At 41.7% G+C, this 21617-nt stretch overlaps 1 protein-coding gene across 7 annotated transcripts in view; it reads left to right on the forward strand.

Annotated features, from left to right (window-relative positions):
* The window catches only part of NHSL1 (NHS like 1), a 177016-nt gene that overhangs the window by 58310 nt on the left and 97089 nt on the right, over positions 1 to 21617 (forward strand). For 2 of the 7 annotated variants that reach the window (XM_057407467.1, XM_057407482.1), the window contains exon 1: positions 15980 to 16785. The exons of the other annotated variants lie outside the window; for them this stretch is intronic. In XM_057407467.1, coding sequence (XP_057263450.1) covers positions 16581 to 16785 — 205 coding nt within the window. In that variant the 5' untranslated portion in view covers positions 15980 to 16580. Of the gene's footprint in view, positions 1 to 15979; positions 16786 to 21617 lie in introns of those variants that run through there. 7 annotated transcript variants of the gene reach the window in all.

A 21617-nucleotide genomic window follows, 5' to 3' on the forward strand; every position in this document is an offset into this window, starting at 1 on the left:
AAATCTGTTGATTATATTTGTGTAAACTTCCCTCAAAAGGGAAGAAATAAGCAGTGCAGTGCTGTGTTAGCGTAGCCATTCTTTCTAGTGCTTTGGCAGTTTGCAACAGAACAATTCCCTGGTGACTCCCCCTGTAGAAATGTGTTGATATTGTGACTGATCACCCCTGAGAGAAATAATGGGTGAAGGGGATTGGTGATGGGAGGATGAAGGAAAGGGTGGGAGGATGGAGGGGGTTGCTAGTTTCATGAAATCACCAGCAGGTGGTAAAATGGAGACTTGTTTGGGGTAATTTTCAAACCACCAGTGAGGAGGTTGGCACAAACGAAGCTTCTGAGCAATGGGAGGTCAAAGCATGAAGGTGATGGGTGCAGTGCAGTTGGCCAGGAAAAGTGATGATCTGTATGGCCACAGGTATTTTTTCTCAAGCACACAGTTCCCTTTTTTGCCACATCAAGTGGGCTTGGGCACCTAAACGTCGGAGACAGTAGCTGTCTGAGCACTCCAGCTTTGGTTGCTACAGCTCTCTGTTGGAGAGCAGATTTTACCTCCACAGGAAACTTGGTTTCAGCATCCTGTTCCTATGTGCAGACTCGCATGCTTTTGCTGGAGGCCGGCTGTGTTCAGGGAGCAGACTACTGCACTGATGTCATGAGAGTGAAGCTGACAAAATCTGTATCACTTGAGGTTCATTTATAGGCAAGGGCTTGTCCGCACTGAGTCAGGTAAAGGAAACCATCCAGTATCTTCCTTACCCCATGACAGGGAGCATTTGGGCCATGGAGCATTTTCCCCAAATGATGGCGAAGAAACGTTGGGCTGTTTCTCAGAGGCAGAGGTAGGGCCAAACTGCTGAGAATACAGAAAATGGAATATAATAAAAACCAGACTGAAATGACATCATTCTTTTCTGTTTCACAAGCATGCACTGCATGTGTGGACAGTGCACAGATGTTTTGCTTTGATAACTTGCTGTGTAGGTTTATGGCCTTGGAATGTTGGTAATTAGAGAGGTTGGTTTTATTTTTGACTGTGTGAAATTCTGGGGAAGCATGTATCAAACTTTAACTTACATCTCTGCAATATTCAGGGTGTTCTAGTCATAATAATTCACTAGTTTAAGTACTTAGCATTCTAAGTATTTTTTATTACTTTTCCTCCTCCTTTTTTAATCACTAATTATCTTCCATGATGAAGATCTTTGTTGATGTTTTCCTTTTTTTTCTTCTTTAAGTGCAATATGTAAGGAAGTGTTTTGATCCCATCCTCTTGCTAGAAAGTCTGAGCAGTAAACTTTGAACACATCATGTTTTTTGCCGTCAGGATTTCCTGCCAACAGTGTCTGATACCACAAAGAAATAAAAAAAGGTGAAATCTCTGGAGAGCTTTTGTAATGGTTTGTGTTAGTTTACTGTTGTATTCCAGACCAGACTCTATTGTGTCTAAGAACAGGACTGAATATGCTGGTTGCTAGAGAACAGCTTTGCTAGGTGAACATAACACATTCCATAGGTTTCTCCCTTTTATGGTCTTGGCTACAAATAGTTTTTTACCTTCAGTATGGTTTAGCAAATGTAGTCTGCTTTTAAAGAGACATTCAACATACGGGTGTCTGCTTTAACAAAGGGCCAACAAGCCATAGATCAGATAAAAAAATAATTTTTCACTCTGACTATATAATCCTACTAAATGGAGTTTATTTTTCCTTGTACGTCTTTTGTTTGCCAAAGTTCCTGTTCTTTAATATTATCCCCAAGTTTCCAAAGAACTTCCCAATCAAATCATCAAGACCCTATTTTGGCATTTGTGTTGATGGAGGCAGAAATGCTATAAATCAAGTAGAAGAGGGAATTAAGCAGTAATATAAAGGTAGTGGAGAATGGTAGCTGTAGCAGACTGCTTCAGCTATGGACCAACTCCTTTACAGTAGTGCATAGCTTGTGTTTCTTTACACAAGATTTGTGTTTTAGAGCAGTGTAAGAGATCAATAAAATGGGATAAAAATTTCATTTTATTATCATATGAATATGGCTGTGCTGAGTTCTCAAAAAAAATAAAATAAAATAAACCAACCCCAAACCCACAAAACAAACCCAAACCCAAAACTACAACCAACCCAAACCAGCAGCAACACAAAAAAACCCAAACCAAAATCAACCGATGTTTCAATGCCCCATACTTGTAAAACCTTTGAAGACAAAGAAGCTTTAGGTTAAAGGCCTTTTGTGGGCGAGGAAAATACGTCCCTCTTCCATCCTGAAATTGTGGCATCTCTCCTGTGGGCAGAGGGTCATCTTTGTCCTTGTGGTGGAAACATCAGCTCTTGTTTTGCCCAGTATCTTTTCTTTCAAATCCCTGTTAGTAAGTTCATGTGTTGTCCAGCACTCCAGTCATTGTCTTCTTTTGTGTGGCAGAAGCATGTGACATTTGTTGTAAATGTTTCAGACTATTATTTAGTTCTAATTCTAAAACATTGTATGAGTCCAAGGTGTTAAGGTTCATTTTGAGTAACTGACTCTTCTGCATTGCATATCTCTTGCCAGCTGTCTGTTCATTTCATCATAAAACCAGAAAAAGCAATCTGGGTTGACCACTCTTGTTTTAGAAAGTATTTTCAACATACTCCAGTGTATCTAGTCAGTCATTAATGCTTTTTCTTTCTCACCCTCTTTAATATATTGGCTTAGTTTTCTCTAAGAAAGGAAGAAAGGACAAAAGGACAAAATGTCAGTCTGTATTGGCAGTGATATAGGTCACTTGGCTAAATCAGGCATATTTCATCTTTAGGTATGAAGTGTAAAATGTTGATTTGGCCCTTTCTTGCTTTTTCTGAGAACAAAAGCAGCCTTTTTGGAAGCTGATCTGCAACCTGGAAGTAAACTGTCTCCTAGAGGAAAACAAGGAAACATAAACCAGAAATTTTTCAATGGGTACTTGTTTAATCTTTCACACCAAGCAGTATGAAAATTGGTTAGCTCATGTATTGGTGAACTAGCTTCAAAAGGTGGCAGTGATTGAATTTTTGGGGTTTTTTTTTTTTTTTTTTTTGTTTTTTTTTTTCCTAAATTTATTACTGATGCCAGAAGAACAAAACAGGAGAGGAAGAAAATAGATGAAGTATAAATCTTGTGACAGTAGTTGATAACTGGGTGGAGGCATTCATGGGGAGCTGCGTTCTTGCCTTTACACACACCCAGCTTCGGGTGATTGAGAAAGAGACTTCTTTTAGATGGAGCTGGTGAAGAAAGGGAAGGAGGTGGACATACTAGTGGTGATCACATTCTGGTCATCTCAACTGTTGCTTACTTTGTGCTTAAAAAGGCCCTGTGAAGTTATCCCTTTTAAGAATGGGAGCTTTTAAAGATGAAGTGGGGGTTTGGTATTTTCTCTGTGTTGTTTTGAAAAAGTTTGATTAAAATCTGAGTGTAATCATCAATGATGAGAGCTGTTAAGTATCAAGATCAGATTTCCAGTAAACTCTTTGACTAAAAAAAGCATTGTTGGACAAGAATTTTAAGTTTCTTTAATTAGCTTTTGAGTGAATAATTTTAGTCACTTATGCTTATGTTTGGCTGTGAGTTTTCTGGGAGAAGAGACTGTGTTAGTGGTTCATACTTGCTAAAGTCTTTACCATATAGAAAGCTATTTTACTTATTTTCACACAGGTGCTGCTTCAGTTCTTGCTTCTCTTCTAACACTAGGGATCTTGTAGTGTTTTTGTTAGCATGCTTGTCCTAGCTACTTAGTGGTGAGCAATTACTTAGTAAACTGCTTTCACTACTAAGGGTGTGCACTCAATTATTCAATAATGAAAGCCTGTATTTTTCTTGCTTCCACCCTGATGAGGCATTAGCTTGACAGAAGTGGCATTAAAACTATTGAATGCAAGCATTCAGCACCCTCCCCAGGAAAGCATCCCTTATCTTGCTTTGACTGCATTCCTGCAGTGTAACTGCTTCCATTACAGAGAATTTGGCTGCGATCTTCCCACCTGTAGAAGTGTGTTTAACCAAAGCACTCAGGATCTTGAGCTTACCCCCCAAAAGTAATGAAATATGAAAACAAAAAGGATTATTTGTAATAGCTATTTTATGGTGTTTGGGCTGTGTGAATTTCCCCCATCCCTCAAATTAAGTTTAGAAATGTTCTCTTTTCTTTGAAGATAAAAGACGAGACTCTCGCACAAATAAGTGACTCCCAAGAACAGGGATGTGGGAAGTAGCAGTACAAATATGATTCACCCTGAATTTTGCAGAAATTGGCAGCACTGTGAAAGTCAATGTATGCATGGTGTTTCCCCCCCACATCCCGTATGCAGAGCAGCAGTGTGGTTGCTCTGTGCTACCTTGCCTTCCTTGGCTCAGTTTCCCACTTGCACTATCCTGGGAAGCTGCACATGGAGAGGGAATGATACCAGAGAAAGTGTTTGATGAGGTTAAAGATACTTTCTCATGTGTCTTTGTGTGGCTCTGACTAACAGTGTCCATCACTATAGAAAAAAGCAGTCATTATGGAGAGTTTGTGGGATGAGAAGGAAAGGTACGAAGGAGGCCAGTCTTCCCACAAGGAGATGCAGACCCAGTTTTACAGGCAGAACCTGTAGGACAACTGCAGATGAACCTCTGCTGAAGACATGCAAAGGCAGCAGCACCCCCGAGCTTAAAACTAGCTGGTGGGGCCAAAAGGATGAGTGTCTGTCCAGCAGACCTGCTGCTGAAGACTAGGACGGCATTTCAGGTTGCATCTTGAACTGGTATTCCAGGAAGGGGGGTGTGTGTGTGTGTTGCATGTTTTGGCTGGGGAGTGAGATTGTGTCACCTCAGCTACAAGACAGTGACATCTCCTTTCCATCAGGGCTGAAGGGCCAGCAATGCCTGTCCTACCCTCCACTCACATGAATGACTTCTTTGTGTCTAATCCGTGCTTGCCGCTCTAGCACAGAAATGCATTTTCTGCCCTTTGTTGTAGTGGCTTTCTGCAGTAAGACCCTAAGTGAAGGTTTCCACTAAAAATATGATTAAAAAGCAGTGTTGAAAGCCAAGCAACAGGCATCAACTTTGCCAAGGGGGCCTAGAGTTAAAAATTTGTAAAGGAAATCAGGTTTGCTGGAATTAAGTTGAAAATACGCTTCTACTTAATTTCAGCAGGCTGCCCTAACTCTGATGTCTGTAGTTGGCTGACAATGCAGAAATAACCTATGAACTAAAAGAAGAGTTTACTTCGGAAGACAGCTCTTACATTATTTACCTTGGCTTCATCCTCTCCTGAACTGGGGAGAACATAACAGTATTTCCCTCTCTTGATCCCTGTCTTGGCTGGTTGCTGAGGTGCTTTTGGATATAATGAAACCTTCTTAGCAGAGGAGAGAACTTCCAGCATAGCAAAACTGATTGCCAAACCTAAAAATAAAAAAAGAGTGTGCATCACCTTCCTGTGATCTTGGATACCACACTCCTTCTGTGTTGTGGCAATGACTTTTCCACACATTTTCGTGAAGTGTTTTGAATCTTTTTTGGTGACATAATTCACATCAATGTTCTAAGCGCTCTCTTTGCCCAACCCTGATCTCAACCCACTATGGAGTTTCTTTAGTAGTTTTTCCTTTGTTGAAGACTACCAAAGACTTGAGGCATCAAGTGACAATAAAGCACTACTTGAAAAAAAAAAACAACAAAACCCCAAAACAAAAAAAACAAAACACCTCTGACCTCTGCAAACAGATTTTTCTCCAAAGAAGAGTTCTGTTTGAAACTGAAAAGCAAATCTTCTTGTTTTGTTTTTAAGGTAAATGGTGAACAGGGATCCAGGAATGCACTCTGCTGTGGCCTTCTTATTAATACCCTGAACTGTGCAAAGAGAAACAAACTTGAGAGTTTGTAAAAGCCCCTGGACAGATGTAGCCCTGGGGGCATGACTGATTAACCTGACACACTTTGCTCCTGAAGGAGTTCCCATTCTTTCAGTGCTCATGTTCACTTGTCTCCTTCAGCCTGCTGTCCCTTTGGCTGTGCTGACACAGCTGTTTTGGGCCCACAAATAGGCCCACTGCAGTGATTTAGATTAAATCTTGGCATTCCATCCCTGTCAGTGTTCAAGGTCGGGTTGGATGGGGCTTTCAGCAGCCTGGTCTAGTGGAAAGTGTTCCTACCCATAGCAGGGGATCAGAACTAGATGATCTTTAAGGTCCCTTCCAACTCAAACCATTCTGTAATTTCTGAATGTGGTTGCAGTGATTCCCAGGCAGTCCCTGAAGCAGCTGTGCTTGCACAGCAACAAGAATGCAGAGGACAGGGAAAGATGGGAACTTTATTTTCTGGCTTTACTTGATAGCAAAAGAAAAGTGCTTTGTAATGACCCCACCTGAGGGTAGACCCCATTGGCTACCTGGAAGGGTGGGCTGCATGCACTCTTCTGGGGGCTCTCCTAAGTTTTTCTTCTGAGATACTCTCAGTGACCCCTACAGCAGGCCAGAACGTGAGGGCCATAAAGGAGCTGCTTTGTCTGTTGGTTTAGGTTTCTTGCAAGTGTCTAAAAAGTGGCACTTTTTTCCTCTTTTTTTTTTTTTTTTTTGAGAAACCATGCAGGATACTAACTCAACAGCTAAACTGTGCCATTTAAGATGGCCCATTCACTGCTGAAGGATACTTGCAGGTACCATATATTTTGGCCAAGACGTGATTTCTCCCCCCACCCCAAGTGTTCTTTAGAACTGTCAGTCTGTTGCCTTTTGCTGGCCCTAAACTAAACAGAGTAACTCAGGATCCTGTAACCAGAGCAGCCCTTCATAAGTGAAGGTCAGTTGGGTGCAGTGCTGTAACAACAGCCTGTAGACACAGCCTTAAACCAAGGCATCTTTTGTTAAGCAGAGGAATATCAACTGCACTAAGAGTTCCTGAAAGTGGGTGGTTTCTGCCGCCAAGCTCAGTAACGCTTTGTCATAATGAAAAAACAATACTGTCTGCAAGTGAAGATTGAAAGCGTCTCCTCACATCTGTTTTTCTAAGCTTGGGAAAAGGTGCCATTGGATGAGAGGAGCAAATCCTGCTGTGGCCATGCTCATACTTGAAGGAAAAGCTTTAAATGCCAACAAATGCCAAGGCGTCTTTCATGAAGTTAGTTTTAATTTATTTTTAGACTTGATTAATAGTTACTGCAATATTTGCCTTGCACATTTTTTAATGGAATGCTTTAAAAAACTCGTTTAATATGTGATCCCTTCTGTGTAATTGTGCTCTCATACAATGTCTTTGGTGAGAATGAACTAGCAGAGTTTTACCCAGAATTGTTTGGAAGACACCAGTGTGGAAAGCAGAGATGAGTCACTTGCCTTGGAGCAAAAAGAGCTAGCGATTAACCACAGAGCATGGCATTATCTCTATGCCAAATCTGGCTGAGAAAACCAGCATGTTTTGCACTCTGCTATTTCAGGAAAAAAAGTAATACAGAGAAGTGTTGGCTGTTTAAGCAATGTTGATAATCTTGGCAATTTGAGGAGTTTTAGAAATGTTAGCATGGGAGGCATGTGAATCAAAAGAAGGTAGTAGTTCCCATCTAGAAACCATTGTTATTTTTATTTGATGAATAAATACATATGAAATATTCTCGTCAGCGGACTCGTCCAGGTGAATAAACCTGGTTGCATAACAGAATGTGGTATGTGATAGAGCACATGGGTAGATACGGAGTATTTCTGCATAAATGTGTTTTCTGTGTAATCCCATGTGTCCATATTTGTATTTCTTTAGGAATCTTTATATAGCATAAGCTTCTACTGCTGACGGTTTACCAGATGCCTGTAAATAGGGAATATTTATTGCAAGTGAAATAATAAATCTCTCTTACTTCTCAATGTCCTTTGGTTTCCATTTGCATTTAGTGCAGTAAGGTTCATGTTGATGAAGGTGGCTTGACTTTACAGGCTGAACTAGGTGAAAAGCACAGCGACTAAATCTTCGTTTTGATTTCCTCACAATAAAAATCTTTTAAACCATATGTTGAGTATTTTCTTTTGGGGATGTGTTTTATTTAAATTAGTTTGACGTTTCCTTTTACATCTAATGGCCTTTACTTTTGCTTACACAGAGAATACAGTAAGAAAGGGGTTAGCTTCCATTTTTGGGTCCTACTTTTCCTCAGCCCTCACCTCCTGAAAGATGTAAACATGTATTGCTATTGTGGGGCACTGTCCTGGCACCTAGGCCTGTTCATGTAGAGGTCTTCTGCTGTTCCACTTCTTCCTACATTGTGTGCAAGCTCAGTTATCGAGCTTGAGCCATGTTCCTTGTTTCTACCAAGAAGAAGGTGAAAGACCTCATGAAATACTGGACGTGGCACGTGGGCTGCCAGTTGTGCCAATTGCTTTACTTCATTTAGTAAAAGGAAAAAAAGGTACGGGAGCAGTATTTTGGCATTGCCCATAGGAGAAGTCATGCTGACAGAAGTGTTCGGGAGTTAATGATGCATCAGGATTGATACTCAGTTTCCAAACATCTGAAGAGGACGGCTTTGAAGAACTTGCATGATGAAGAGCTTAGAGTTGCTTTCCGGCTAGTAGATTGTCTCATGGGCAGGAAAAAGCCCTAGGTGAAAACTAAGCCTGTAATTTAGTTCACTGGTTTAGTGAAATGTCAGGGTGACTTCATTTAAAAATTACTATCAAGGTGTGAATCTTCTTTGCCTTGATGAAACCAACTGAAATAGTGATTGGTGGTTGGCAATGGCTGTGCGAAGTCTTAAGTCTGATTTCTAAAATCTTTCCTCCTTGGAAGAAGTTGATTTGGGGTGTTAATATTGTGGGAGACATCCACTGGGCTCTCAGCAGATTAGTATCTGATGAACAAACATTTTTTACACCTGTAATTTCAATAGTATGTAATTTCTCTTTCACTTTCTACCCCTCCCGCCCTGCATTTCACTAAGTAAGTGGGTATGTCAGAAGATGAGCTTTCTTTAGATATGTAAACAAGAAGCTGTGGTACAAATTACAGAAGATTGCAAAGCCTTGATTTGGTTTTCTCTGTGCTGTGAGCAAAGAGACACGATTTTAGAATTGACACTCTCAGTTTTTTAACTGTGACTAAACAGCTGTCTGTTGAGGCTGATTATTTCATATGATTGAGAGGCAGCACCAGATTATTCCTGTTGCTGGCATAAATGTCCTTATTTATCCTGTCTTCTACTGAGGATAATCTGGGCTTTCATTTTCCTTCCTGTCCTCACCTTGTTTTGTCAGCCAATTAATAGGAACCCCTCCTGTGTGTCATATGTTTTATACAGGGTTTGTTGGGTGAGCCATAGGCTCTACGAGAATGACACTGTGTATTATACTTTTGTATTCTTGGGTCTTTTTCCACCTAGAAACTGCTACTGGTAGGGGAAAATGTTTAAATGTTTCAGGGTTGCAAAACCAAAGAAAGTATCAGGGTCGATTTCAGGCCTGTATATGGCAGAAGGGGAACTTGCAGGAGGGGGGAAATCTTTCTTGCTGGTCACAGTTGGTGCTTCTGCTGAGCTACGTGGATGTGTACATAGGGAGCGAGCACATGCGCAGGCACTCCATACAGAGAGAGCACATACATGTACATAGGCCATATGTTCATTATATTAGAAGTTTTGTTTTCTCTTACATTTTTTAATCAAGCTTTTAGCTGGGATATTTTAATTGGGATTAAATATAACTATGTAGGACAGTAACTAAGACACAAACTGTTCTTGCTCACTCTCTGTGTGTCAGCAACATTCCTTGTGTGCTCATCCTCCACCTAGAAATGAGTTTGTTTTAAACTAGAGCCTGTTGTGAGGAAGAGAGGAGATTGCAGCATTCCTCCAGGCGTGGCAGGGCTGGGTTTCATTTGCAAATTTTGTTCAGAGTTGCAACACACTTCTCTGTACTTACTGTGTGTACGCAGGCATGCAAACTTACAGATGAGCTGAAAAACCATGACAGTGATCCTGTACCTGTGCACGCACATGCAAAAGTGAGCCTTCTGTCTGTCTTCTGAAGTTCAATGTTCATGCATAGTTTACAGAAACAGCACGTTCTTGGCTCTTTTCCGAGAAGAAACGTATGTACAGCATCAGTGAAGTTAAATAATTTTGCTGTTTTGGCTGCGAAGTAACATTGAAATATGTTTTAGTGATACAGGATTCGAGACAAAAAGATTGTGCAAATGAATCATATCTATAGTAAGAAACAGTTTCTTCTACGTTTCTTCTTTTAATGCGTTCTGTGTGTCAGTGAGACCTGGTTATAACACATGTGTGAACTACGTTTTCAGTATTGGAATTAGGACTATCCAAGTTTCTCACTGAGTTCTAATGTTCCTTTTAAGCATTTGATTATTGCAAACACCTAGTAAGATTTATTAAGTTGCATAGTTTGTAAGTCAAACAGTATGTAAATACAAACAGGAAAAAAACCAAAATAAATACCTTTTGCATTCATGGGCCTAGTAAATAAGATGAAGAATGAGATTTCTGAGTTTACTGATGATGATTCTTTGCTACTTCTTTAGCCACTCTCTCCTTTCTTGCTCTGTGGTTCTGCTATCTACAAAAACATTCAGATTAGAGCGTTAATTAGTTTATGTTAACCAGCAGAGGGCTACCACCTCAAAGCAAACAGCCAGCCATCCCCTCTACAGTTTCACTGGTATCCTCTCTGAATCAGAGAAGTGGGAAACAGGCGTTTATTTGGTTGTCTGGGGTACTTTCCTGCTGGCAGAATGGTCCTCAATTCGTGTTAATGTTTTTTATACAGTTTGGTTTTAACTGGCTTACAGTTGTTTTTAGTACAGCTGCCAGCATTTCCACAGGAAACTTAGATTATCTAGTAGAAGTTTCTTGTGTTTCACCAAAATCTGGTATTTCTAATGTTAACTGGTGTGTTGCAAAGTTTCACATGCATATTCAGGCATTAAAACTGATTTGAGTTCATTCTTAGTATGAACATAACATATGCTGAGTAAAGAAGTAAAAGAGAGTAAACTGATCTTACAGTTTAGGTGAAAGCAATGCAAGTTGCATTTATTAAGTCACAATTTCTTTAAACCCATGTGTTCATTGCAGAGTGTTCAAGAGCAGGCAGGAATATATGTGAAGTAGAACAGAGCTTTTTCTCTTCTCCTAGGAGGTAGGAGCTGCCTGCTGAGATAAAGGGGGTGGTTTGATTCAGAACATCCTCAGCTGGAGTTTGGAGTGGTGGGTGCCTGGTGAAGTGCAGAATGGTGCAGTGCAGGGGTGAGGAGGCACTGAGTGTTGGATGACTGCTCGAGCTTCTCTCCCAGACCCTGTGACTTCTCATGTTGATCAGAACTGTTATTGATAACTTTTGGAGATTTGATGAACAGATGAGTGCCTAGGGGGAAAAAACCATAATCTTTAGATTTCAGAAAACTTATTCCTGCCTCAAAAATTCAATACTTGGATAGTTAATTTTCACAGACCATCACCACTAGGGATGGTTGGCTAACAGTTGTGAGCGGAATACTTCCCTGGCCAAACTTCAGCTTTGGAGGGGAGGTGACCCTGTGGTTAAGAGATTTTATAAAGGATTTTGCTATGAAAGCAGAGCCCCACAACTCGGGAGAACCCATGTAGGAATTGAGGCAGTGGCTACGGTTAGTGAGAGCTTTAGCAGAGCTGTCTTAATTAGTGAGCTGTCATGCCCGAATCATAAAACACTAAAATTGTTAATTATATTTTGAGCAGAGATAATAACAGCTTTCTATAAGCAAATTGCTAAAAGCCAAATCACGAGTGTGTGTGTCACCATAACTGTGTCGCTAATGGCATCTCACTATCCCCAGCATCCCTCGGCTAGTTGGAGTGGACTTCACAGCGGGGTGGCTGGATCCCTGCCTGCACTTCCTGCTCACACACCACCCTGGAAATACTGCCCGCCCTGACGCAGTGAATCCTTCCAGAGTACAGAAGTTGAAGGGGGGGAAGCTGGTGGCAGGTGCATCATGCAGACTGGTCCAAAACCTGTTTTATTCTCTGTGGTTGTTGCAGTCTGATTTGTGTTTTTTTTTTTTGCTTTCCTTTCCCCACGGACCTAATCAAATTTGAAATGTGGATGGGATGCTTGAAGCAGCCCTACAGTGCAGAACTATCTTCTCTTTCAGGTGATCATTAGTAGCATGGTATATTTTTAAGTTGGGGAAAAAACCCAAAAGGATAAAATGGGTAACAAAAGAGAAAGGAGATTTTAATTTGTAATTAGGACATTCAGAGGTGCTGTAGTGGTTGTGATAGAAGCAATTAATAGGCATGTTTTTGTGTGAGGCAGGGCCTACTTAAGTAGGCTGCGAGGCCAGTAGCCAGGAGACCTACTTTCTTTTCTTGGCTTTGTTGCTTATCCTTTCTGTGATCTTGGGCAAGAGTCTTTATTTTTTTTCCTTTTCCTTCTTAACTCCCCCCCCCCCCCCCCCCCCCCCCCTTTCAGGTCCATTCACATTGGAAGTAAGTTTCTTGCTATGTGCTCTGCACAAGAAAGGACAGAATCTTAACTGGAAGATTGAGGCCCTGTTGTAATACCGACAGCTCTCTGTGGCTGCTTTGTTGGAAATAATCCTTCAGGAATGTGTGTTACTTTGCGGGTTTGCTATGTGAGCATCTTACAGGATACCTGTATAAGAACAGGCACACTGTAGAGAGCTCTGGTGGAGGTCAGATTCACAAGGCTTCTACATCTACCGCCGTTCCCATATATCTCTGCTTGGAGATGATGAGTGGCACCAGGGAGGTGATCATATGTAGCAGATCTGGTGGTGCTGGGGCAGTTTTGGAGGTGGAGGCTCTCTTAGGGCCAACAGGAGCACCCCATGCCCTTTGCTGCCTGCAGCAAGAGCTGCATAGCAAAGGGTTGAGTCTGCAGGCAAGGTGTTTTCAATGGGCTTTGGACAGTGCTTAATCCAAATGGCTTTATGACTAGCTGGTGATGAGCTGTTACCACCTGAAGGAAAACACCCAGGAAGTCCAAGAGAGGTGTCCTCTCTGCTGCTGGAGCAGTGGCTGTAAATCACCCTTGTTACTGTCTGCTTGAGTCATCAGAAATGGTAGACTAGGAAATGTAGGAATTAAATTAACAGGTGAATTGTGCCAAAAACCACAGCCCAAACAAAATCAGAGAACTTCTGAGGGGTTTTGAGGTTGGGTGGTTGGTTTTTTTTTTGCCTTTCCGTAGCATTGTTTTTTTACACTGAACCGAAACGTTTTCCATGCAATAATTTTTTTGTTTGTTGGCCTTAGGGGAACGCAGTAGCTTTGAGCCATAAACGTGTGTTTTCTTAACAACTTTCAGAGAGAATTCTTTGATGATCAGGTTGTGATAGATGGCAGAAATCCTGATGGCATTTGAGGCTGTGCATATTTGCTTTTGTTCACCTCTAAGAAATAAAGAAAAGGGAAAGAGGAGGAAGCAATTTAGCTTCCTACTTCAAACCCTGAATTACTTCTGTGATTCCTTCATGGTTTTTTACTAAGATGGGCTTGTATTAAGTGAACAAAAAACAATGCCTTAATCTTTACATGCGTAGCCTGGAAAATGTAAAGGCTGCTTACTTGTATGATGACTTCATAAGGGAGAAAGCAGTCAGGTTGGAAAACTAGCTAAGCTCATTAGAAGGTACCTGGTTTCTCTTAAATGGCTTTGTAGAGTATTTTACAAAATTAATCCTCTAAAGTGTGTCAGTTGCTAAAATTTCCAAATCCTTGGCCTTGTGTTTGGCTACTGATTAAAGCATGGATTAAGCTGCAATTCCGTTGATGTTAATGCCTAAATATGTGGTGGTTTTCAGACGGTAATCACTATTTTTTCTTGATCTTGGGAAATTTACTTTTGATCCACATGGGCAACAATGTATAAAGATATTAAGCTTCTTGCCACCTACAAATAAAAAGCGTTCTGTGGTAATGGATCTTTTTCTGCAATGAAATATCATAATGCCAAACTCTGAGCAAAGCATTGCATCACTTTGTATTTACAGTAACAGTGGAAATGTTATGGGCAATCACCCACAGCAGTATTTTTGCCCTTGCATCACCAAGGTGTGACTCAGCACCATGATATAAAGGCAGAGCTCCAGACAGGTCAGGAAAATTCCTAAAATCAAACTGCTGCCAAGACTGGGCAGGTCTCTGGGATTTACCCTGGTATTTTGGGTTAACCTGAAAGGGTTTCCTTCTTGTTGGTTTCCCTAATCTTCTAAGTAGTACAGCGGAACAGAGATGACTCTGATTCTACAGTTCCTAGCAGGGTTTTTATACATCTGGCTCTGTATAATTTAGCCGGTACAGCTGTGGTAGTTTACAGTTCTGTGTACTTTGCAGTACTGGCAATTCCAAATGTTTGCTCTTTCTCAAAAGAAACAAGTTGACTTAAAACATGGTCTTTGATTCTTTGATTTTCACATTATATCCTGGCTATTCGAACATGGACTGCCCCAAAATGGATATTCTAGTGTTGGGTGTCTAGGGGTATGTCACCCCACATTCTCCAAATCTTCTTCTGAGCAAAAGGCCTAAAGAATAAAAACAAAACACCCCCCCCAAAAAAAACCACACCCAAGTCTCTTGTCTCATCAAGGGTGAGGAGTGGTGTCTTTTTAAGACAAAACCCCTCCATAATAGAAAGACCCGGTGACACAGACAGAAGAGCAAATGTTAGCAGTGCCTGCTCCCATTGGGCACTCCTTCCCAACCCTACTACACCACCACTGACTTTGGGAAATTGTGTATGTACATACACATTACCTCGCTGGGCAAGCTCAATTTAAATGCAGCCTATTAAATTATTTACAGAAGACAGTTGGCCAGCCCATTGTGCTGTGTTAGTAGGAGCCAAAGGTCACTTTAGTTGCCTGGTTGATTCATAGGGTAATCTGATACAGTACTTAGCTTTTTGCCTCCCAGTCAGTGGGTTAAACCTTATCCTCTTATTATGAGTCAGAGAACCATAAGTTTCAGAAAAAGCTGGAGCCTTTGTTTTTAATGGTTTTGAAGTGGCTGTGCAGCAGAATCCAAAGGGCTGCGAGAGCATCTGCCAGGGGGCTGGGGCGTGTTCTGCAGTAGTGTAAGCCTGACTGACATCTTAGGAGCTGGAACCCTGTACCCTTGTTTCCTTAAGCTGCTTGTCCTTTTCCTAACATCATCTGCAGCTATGAGGATGTTAAGGCATTTATGCTTATCTTTCAGATATGTGGCACTTTTTGTTTTGGTGGTTTTGTTTTAGATTGTTCTTATGTTTTTTCCTGGGGTCCTCACTATCAGTATCTCCTTTTGGATTCACTGAGCTGATTTTATTCGATATCTCATATGTTCACATCTATTTTTCTTCTGCAAGATACAAGCCTGTGTGCTTTTTGTCAGCTCTTATCTTGGTAACAGATCCCATCAAAAACCACGGGTATTGGGATACCTTGGTATCGCCAACTTCTGTCTGCTTTAAAACGGTGCATTTACCTCACCCACTTTCAGGTTTACTCCCTCCAGGAAGCAGCATTGATGTCAGCGTGCAGGGCAAGTGGTTGGCATTGCAGCAGCTTTCAGTAGACCCTAACTTTATAATGCTTTTTCCAGTAGCTAGCCTAAAGAGAAGGTGGCAGAACACAGCATAGCTGGGAGTTGAAACCTGGTTTGTGAGCTGCAGCCACATCAGTGGCTGTGTGGTTACTAGAAATGCCTGCTCACTTGCAGATTTTGTTTGTGCCTGTGCACAAATGTCTCTTTAAATAAACCACAGGTTACAGGAGCACTGATGTTTTCAGCACGCTGCTCAGGACACCCCAGAGTTTTGTTGTTCCTCTCTCCAAGTCCGCAGAGGTACACAAGTGCTTCTCTATTTTTGCATTCAGCGAGCAGAAGTTTGTGCTGCCACCGAGCAGGCTGAGGAAAGGAGGAGTTTTGCTTCTGTGGTCGTGCTCTTAGGAGAGCGAGCCTATCGTATTTCACTCTAATCCTAAGCGATAGCCACGCAGTCTGTTTTATTGTTAGGAGAGCCTTCCTGGAGCTCCTTCACCCAGCTTTTCTCACTAAGGAAGAGCAGGGCAGCCAGAACAAGGAGGCAGAAGTGTGGCCAGTCCATTGTCCCTCCTGAGCTGTGCCATGCCGTGATGTGATCTCTGCCTCTTCTTCTGTCCCTGTGGGGTGTTTTTGGTGAGCCAGAAGAGAGGACTGAAATGCATGCATGCACCTGGGGAGCGATGCCAGGGTGAAGAGTGGAGCTACAGTTTTTGCTGTTGAGTGGAGAATGGGGAAAACACGTGCCTTAGTGCTATATTCTTCTCAGCCGTTACATGCTTCTCTGAGCTGCTGCTGCAAGGTGCCACTTTCTGCTGCTTTTCTGCCCTTTGTTTTCTTTGGCAGCTCCCTAAGTGCTGTATCAAAACAGCTTCAGGGGAGCTGTGCTGGCACGGTGACCTACCTCCACACTGTTGCTGGTTTAAATGCAGCGAGAAGAAACCTGGACGGAAATTGGATTGAAATTGTTTAGCCTCCCACGAAAACCACTGAGAAGGGGGACAGGAACGATTTCAGAAAGGTCTGTTTGGAACTGAGGCCAGTAGCTGGCTTGAAAGAAAATGAAAAAGGAGTGTGTTTCAAGACCTTTCAAACTCAAACAAAACCCAAGCTCCCTCTCGCGTGCTGTAAGCTGGATAAATTTCTCCTCCTTGTCAAGGCAGACAAAGAGATTGTTTCGCAGTGATGGTGAACTCTCCTCCATGTGCGTGCAGCAGGTAGACGAGGATGATGAGAACTGGATCTACAGGAGCCAGCAGAGAAAAGGTGACTCTTTAGCTTTCTCTTTAACCCTTGCAATAGCTGCTGCTGTGTCAGCCTCTGGTCCGTGCTGTTGTCCAGCTGCTCAGGTCCCACTGGGAGCTGGGAGCCGCAGGTGGGGTAGGAGGAGGAGGGCAGCACAAAAAGCCCAGCAGCAAGCACTGCCTTGCCAAGTTTTTCTCAGGTTAAAATTGCGACAGCTTATAGTAATCAACAGGAAAACCTTTAATTTCCCATCTGGGCAGCAGAAAGGTACCGTGTGGTGCGTTGGTAAGTTCTGTTTATGCTTCTTGTAGCCGATAGTTGTTGATGGCAGATCCTCTGGGCAGGTGCTGCAGGAATCTCTCCTCATTATGTGGTACCAAAAGCCATTTAAGACTTCACTTGTAACAGCCTAGGTGGCTTTTTGGATGACTGCCTTGTGGTCCTACTGGAAAACGTTAAGTGTGCTTAGGTTTATGAGGGCAGATTGAGAAGAGGTCCCAGATCGAAAATAAAAGAGAGGATAGTATGGTGATGGGAATTGCTCCACAGAGAGAAGGGAGGTCTAGGATGCATGATAGGTAGCTCTGAATGAACCCTTGCAATACTGAAATCTGCAGTGTGTTTTATACAGGACTTTAAAAAAGTAGCTTTCTTTGTGCATGTTCATTATTTTGAATGGAGTTTGTCAGGTATTTATTCAAGCATACCTCATATTTACCATAAATCAAAATAAATCTCAGAAGTTTGCTCCTCCAAAATGGTGAGCTAGTGTTAGCAGTGTATTTACTGGCTGGCAGGCAGTGGCATATGTGTGTGTGGTTAAAAATACTTTTTGAAGTGATTTGGTTGTAATTTCTCCAGTGCTGCCAGAGCAGTAGTTTGTTAATGGAAAGTGTAAGGTTGACTCAGTTCTGTTGTAAGGTCACTCCAGTAAGAGCGGGCAGGTTCTCCAAGGGCATTTGAACTTCAGAGGTTTTTATTTCTTTTCGTTTGTGGGAGCAGTTAACAGCTGTCTGACCAGAATTTCAGTTCCAAGTCAGGATGAATTGTGGCTTTAGTAAATGGTTTGGATGCAGGAACACTAACACAGGATGTATACCCTTGTGTTTTGCTCCCAGCATGCTAGAAGACTATTTTAATCTGTGCTTTGAAGATTTATTTTTAACCCCTTTTGCTCCTGAAAAACTTCCAAAGAGGGAGTTTGTATTTGCACTCAGTAGCTAATATTTAGTTCTGATTGTTGGCATGTTGATACTGTTCAGCAATGTCAGATATGCTTCTTATGCCTCTGGGATCTTACCTGTTGTGGAGCAGAACCACTGTACTCCTGCTGGTACAGCAGGTACTCCTGCTACTGGTCACTATGTAACTTACATAAAGTTTCTCATGCTGCTTTCCTTAGCCTGCGCTCACACCACAAGGCAGAGACGGGAAAGGAAGCTTTACTGAAGGATTAAAGGTGTATTAGTTTTTCTGACTGATTTACATAAAAAGCCCATTGTACAAACTGGAGGGGGAGGCCAGAATTCTTCCCATAATGAGGCAGCAAGCTTATGATAGCTTCCCTGCCTGCCTATAGTGGAGATGATTGTATGTTATTTTTTGAAGGAAGGTGGAATGAGGGATATATTCTTAAGGCTTATTTCCACTTTGCGGGGCCCAATTTGCCTCAACTTATAAAATCTGGCTGGATCATAAATCTAACTGTGCAGTTCTGTCTGACTGGAATCATCTGCCTGGAGGGAGCTGACAAACTGGTGGGGGATGCCAGGGCTGAAGAGAGTTTAGGTTATACACTCCAGCAGGAGAAACTTGTCATGGCTGCAAGTGTTTCACCCAGGACTGTGAGTCAGGCTTGCACAGTGTTGGAACAGTTCGAATATTGGTACCTGGCTGAGATGTAATTTTGGTTCGTGTTCAAAGGCAAAGTATATGTGATAAATGAATACTTGTGTTCTTGAATTAGCTTGCTCCACTGGACTGTTGCGTTGCTGCTTGCCAGCCTTTGTAAGACTGAGGGCTCAAAACAGCATTGTACTTGGGGCTCGAATTAACCACATCACTTAGAATTTATGCAGACTAGAAAGAATTGAGGTGCACAGCAGGCTGGAAAGATGGCTAGTTTTACATAAAACCCAGAGTGTTTAAGTTAGCTGAAAAGCAATCAAAATTTCATCTGTCAGAATAATTTTGCCTTCAGTTCCTCCTCAGGTGAATCAGTAAAAAGAGAAGCCTGACAAATCACAGCCTCTCCTCCTACCTTTTTCTTTGCCTAAGTGTACATGTAAAGGAGGAGCATTAACAGAGCTGGAAATGAAGGAATTGTTGTTCTTTCAGCCCTGTTTCTCTTCCTGTCTTTTTAGACCTCTCATTCTCTTGCCGCTTCATTGCTCTTTCCCGCTCATACTGCATTCCCACGGGGCTGCTAGGTGACAGGCACAAGGCAGCATGTGTTGCGTGGTATTTCACCAGCAAAGCGGCTAATCTGCATTGGCTGCAAACGGGAACTTGCAAACAGTGGTGAGCAGCGAGATTGGATTTGTCAGTTTAAAATGAGCAAGAAAAACAAGACATAAATGATAACTATGAACCTGGGACACACCCCAATGTCCTGCGCAGCTGAGCTCTGTGTGGAAGTCAACTTGGAGGCTCCTGCTTTGCTCTGTTTTTAAAAGTTATATAGTATTAAAGATCATTTTGGAACTGGTGGCACCAAGTAGTCTTCACATCTGATAAAGCAGTTACTAAAAGAGATGTTAAAAGTTGATAGTAAAATAAAGTTTTCTTGTTTAAAGCATTTCTTGCTCAGCCCTCTTCCCTCCTGGTCAGCTAAAGAACCTTTGAAATGAGAGCACACTGTAACTCTCTTGTTTCTCTTCTTCAATCTGAATTTTTAGTTCAGGTTTCTTACTTTGTAGGGTAGGAAGTGTTTTCAGACTGAAGCTCAGAGTGTTTTTCTCCTTTAAAACCACATTAGAACTGTTGTTTTCTTTTAAAAACACAAATAACTGACAAATAGATTTCTTCGAAACTAACATGAAGGTGAGTTTATGGTACAGATCTCACCATATTTACTTCGACTTTGCAGAAGAGGACATTAATCACATTTCAGCATCAGAACATCTTCCTGAGTTGTGCTGATTTGTTTGGTTAGTTGGTTTTGCTTTGTTTATTTTTTTCTTCCTTTCTTCCTTCCTATTGGTTTGAGGTTTGGAAGAGGAAAGCTTGTGACAGCAGCTCTGAGCAGTGCTGCCTTCACGGCTGGGCTTGCTGATCTCCTCACTGTGCTGGCAGGGATGCAGAGAAAGGGAATATGTTTCTCTGGAGCAGTGACCTTATTTCTCCTGTTACTTCCTTCCAGCAGTGATCTTCTGCTCAGGTGTTGAGGAACGACAATTAGCAGTCATGCCTGGCAGCATGTGCAATGCATCCAAAGAACCTGTCACCCAGTGGGGAGGTTTCCCCCTCGCCCTCCCAGCTCCTGTCCCTATTTATTGCTTGGAGTTTTTACTCACTATGTCCATTTAACTTGGTCACTTTCCAACCTTTCTGCATCACAAGAAAGTCAAAAGCCATGGCTGCTTTTTACCGCAGGCTGTACTACCTGGGAAACTTATTCAGAGTCATTAGTCAGAGAAACCTAATTTCTCAGAAAACTGCGGTCTTTTAAAGACTAATCAAACATGGTTCAAAAGGTGGCAGCCACTGGCTTTCTGCTGTCTGCTGGCCAAGTCTCAGTCCTTAATATAAAAGCATGGGGAATTCCCATTTTTTCCTTTCAAAAACAGTCTAAATGTGAAACTTTCTTTTAATGCTAAAAATCCTTTAAATTCCTGAGTAGCTACTGTGGGTTCGGCTTTTTGTGTCCTTGTGGCATGTCGGATGGAGCTGATCCTGATGTTCTGATGACAGCTCTTACCAAAGCTATCAGTTGACTTTCTAACTACCCACTGCATGTCACAATCTGAGAACATCAGGCTTACCAAAGGGTTAAATTTCCATGAGCTGAGCAATTAATTTTTTCTGTCACAGTAGCAATATTGCACTGCCTCACTATGTCAGTAAAAATTACGTTCTTCAGCTATGCTTATACTACCTGTGGTCAGTTTAAATATATATAGCATAAATTTTATACTGTTGGATGAGTTTCCCTTCACATTCCAGAGGCAGAGTCGGGAATCAAGAACTTCTGTTTTTGCAATACCAAGGAGTTTGTGTTTTCAGTGCTTCCTGTAGAAACTCAAGGTAGGGATTTTAGACTCTAACATTGTCTGATGTTAGCAGCTCAGCCTTTTTTTTTTGAAGTCCAAATGAATTTTTAAGTTGGGTGTGTTTTAAGTCATGAACACAGTTCATGAGGAGGTTTCAGGGACAAAGCAGCAATCACATTTTTTCTTTAATAATGAGATTTAAGAGTGCCAAGAACTAGGAAATCCCCATAAGCAAGACTGCTAATCCAGACGTGCTGTTTCTATTCTAATGTAAAAATATTTTTTTCTGCATAAGATCTTGTGGCCAAGGGGGGAAAAGTCATGGCAGTTACTACATAGATAAGGACCTGTAAACCCAAAGGGAGCTGTTAACATTTGTAGAAGCAGTAATATGTGATGGATTGTAGTGTTGGGGCATGTGTTTTTGTGAAAAGGATTCTTGAAGCTTTGGGCAAGTCCATAAATAATCATTTATGGAAACCTCAAAAAGTGTTTGCATAAGAGACTGGAATAACTCCAAAAGAAATACTACATGTTTTACGTACTTTTCTGTGGAAGGCTTATCTTTTTTTTTTTTTTTTTTCAAGAAAGGAATTAATGTTTTATAGGCAGGGAATTTTGTATATGTAAGGAAACATATAC

Source organism: Pezoporus wallicus, unplaced genomic scaffold (assembly GCF_028554395.1).
Source record: "Pezoporus wallicus isolate ANWC-B61680 ecotype Strahan unplaced genomic scaffold, APGP_CSIRO_Pwel_v1 contig_3817, whole genome shotgun sequence".
Lineage (NCBI taxonomy): Eukaryota > Metazoa > Chordata > Aves > Psittaciformes > Psittacidae > Pezoporus > Pezoporus wallicus.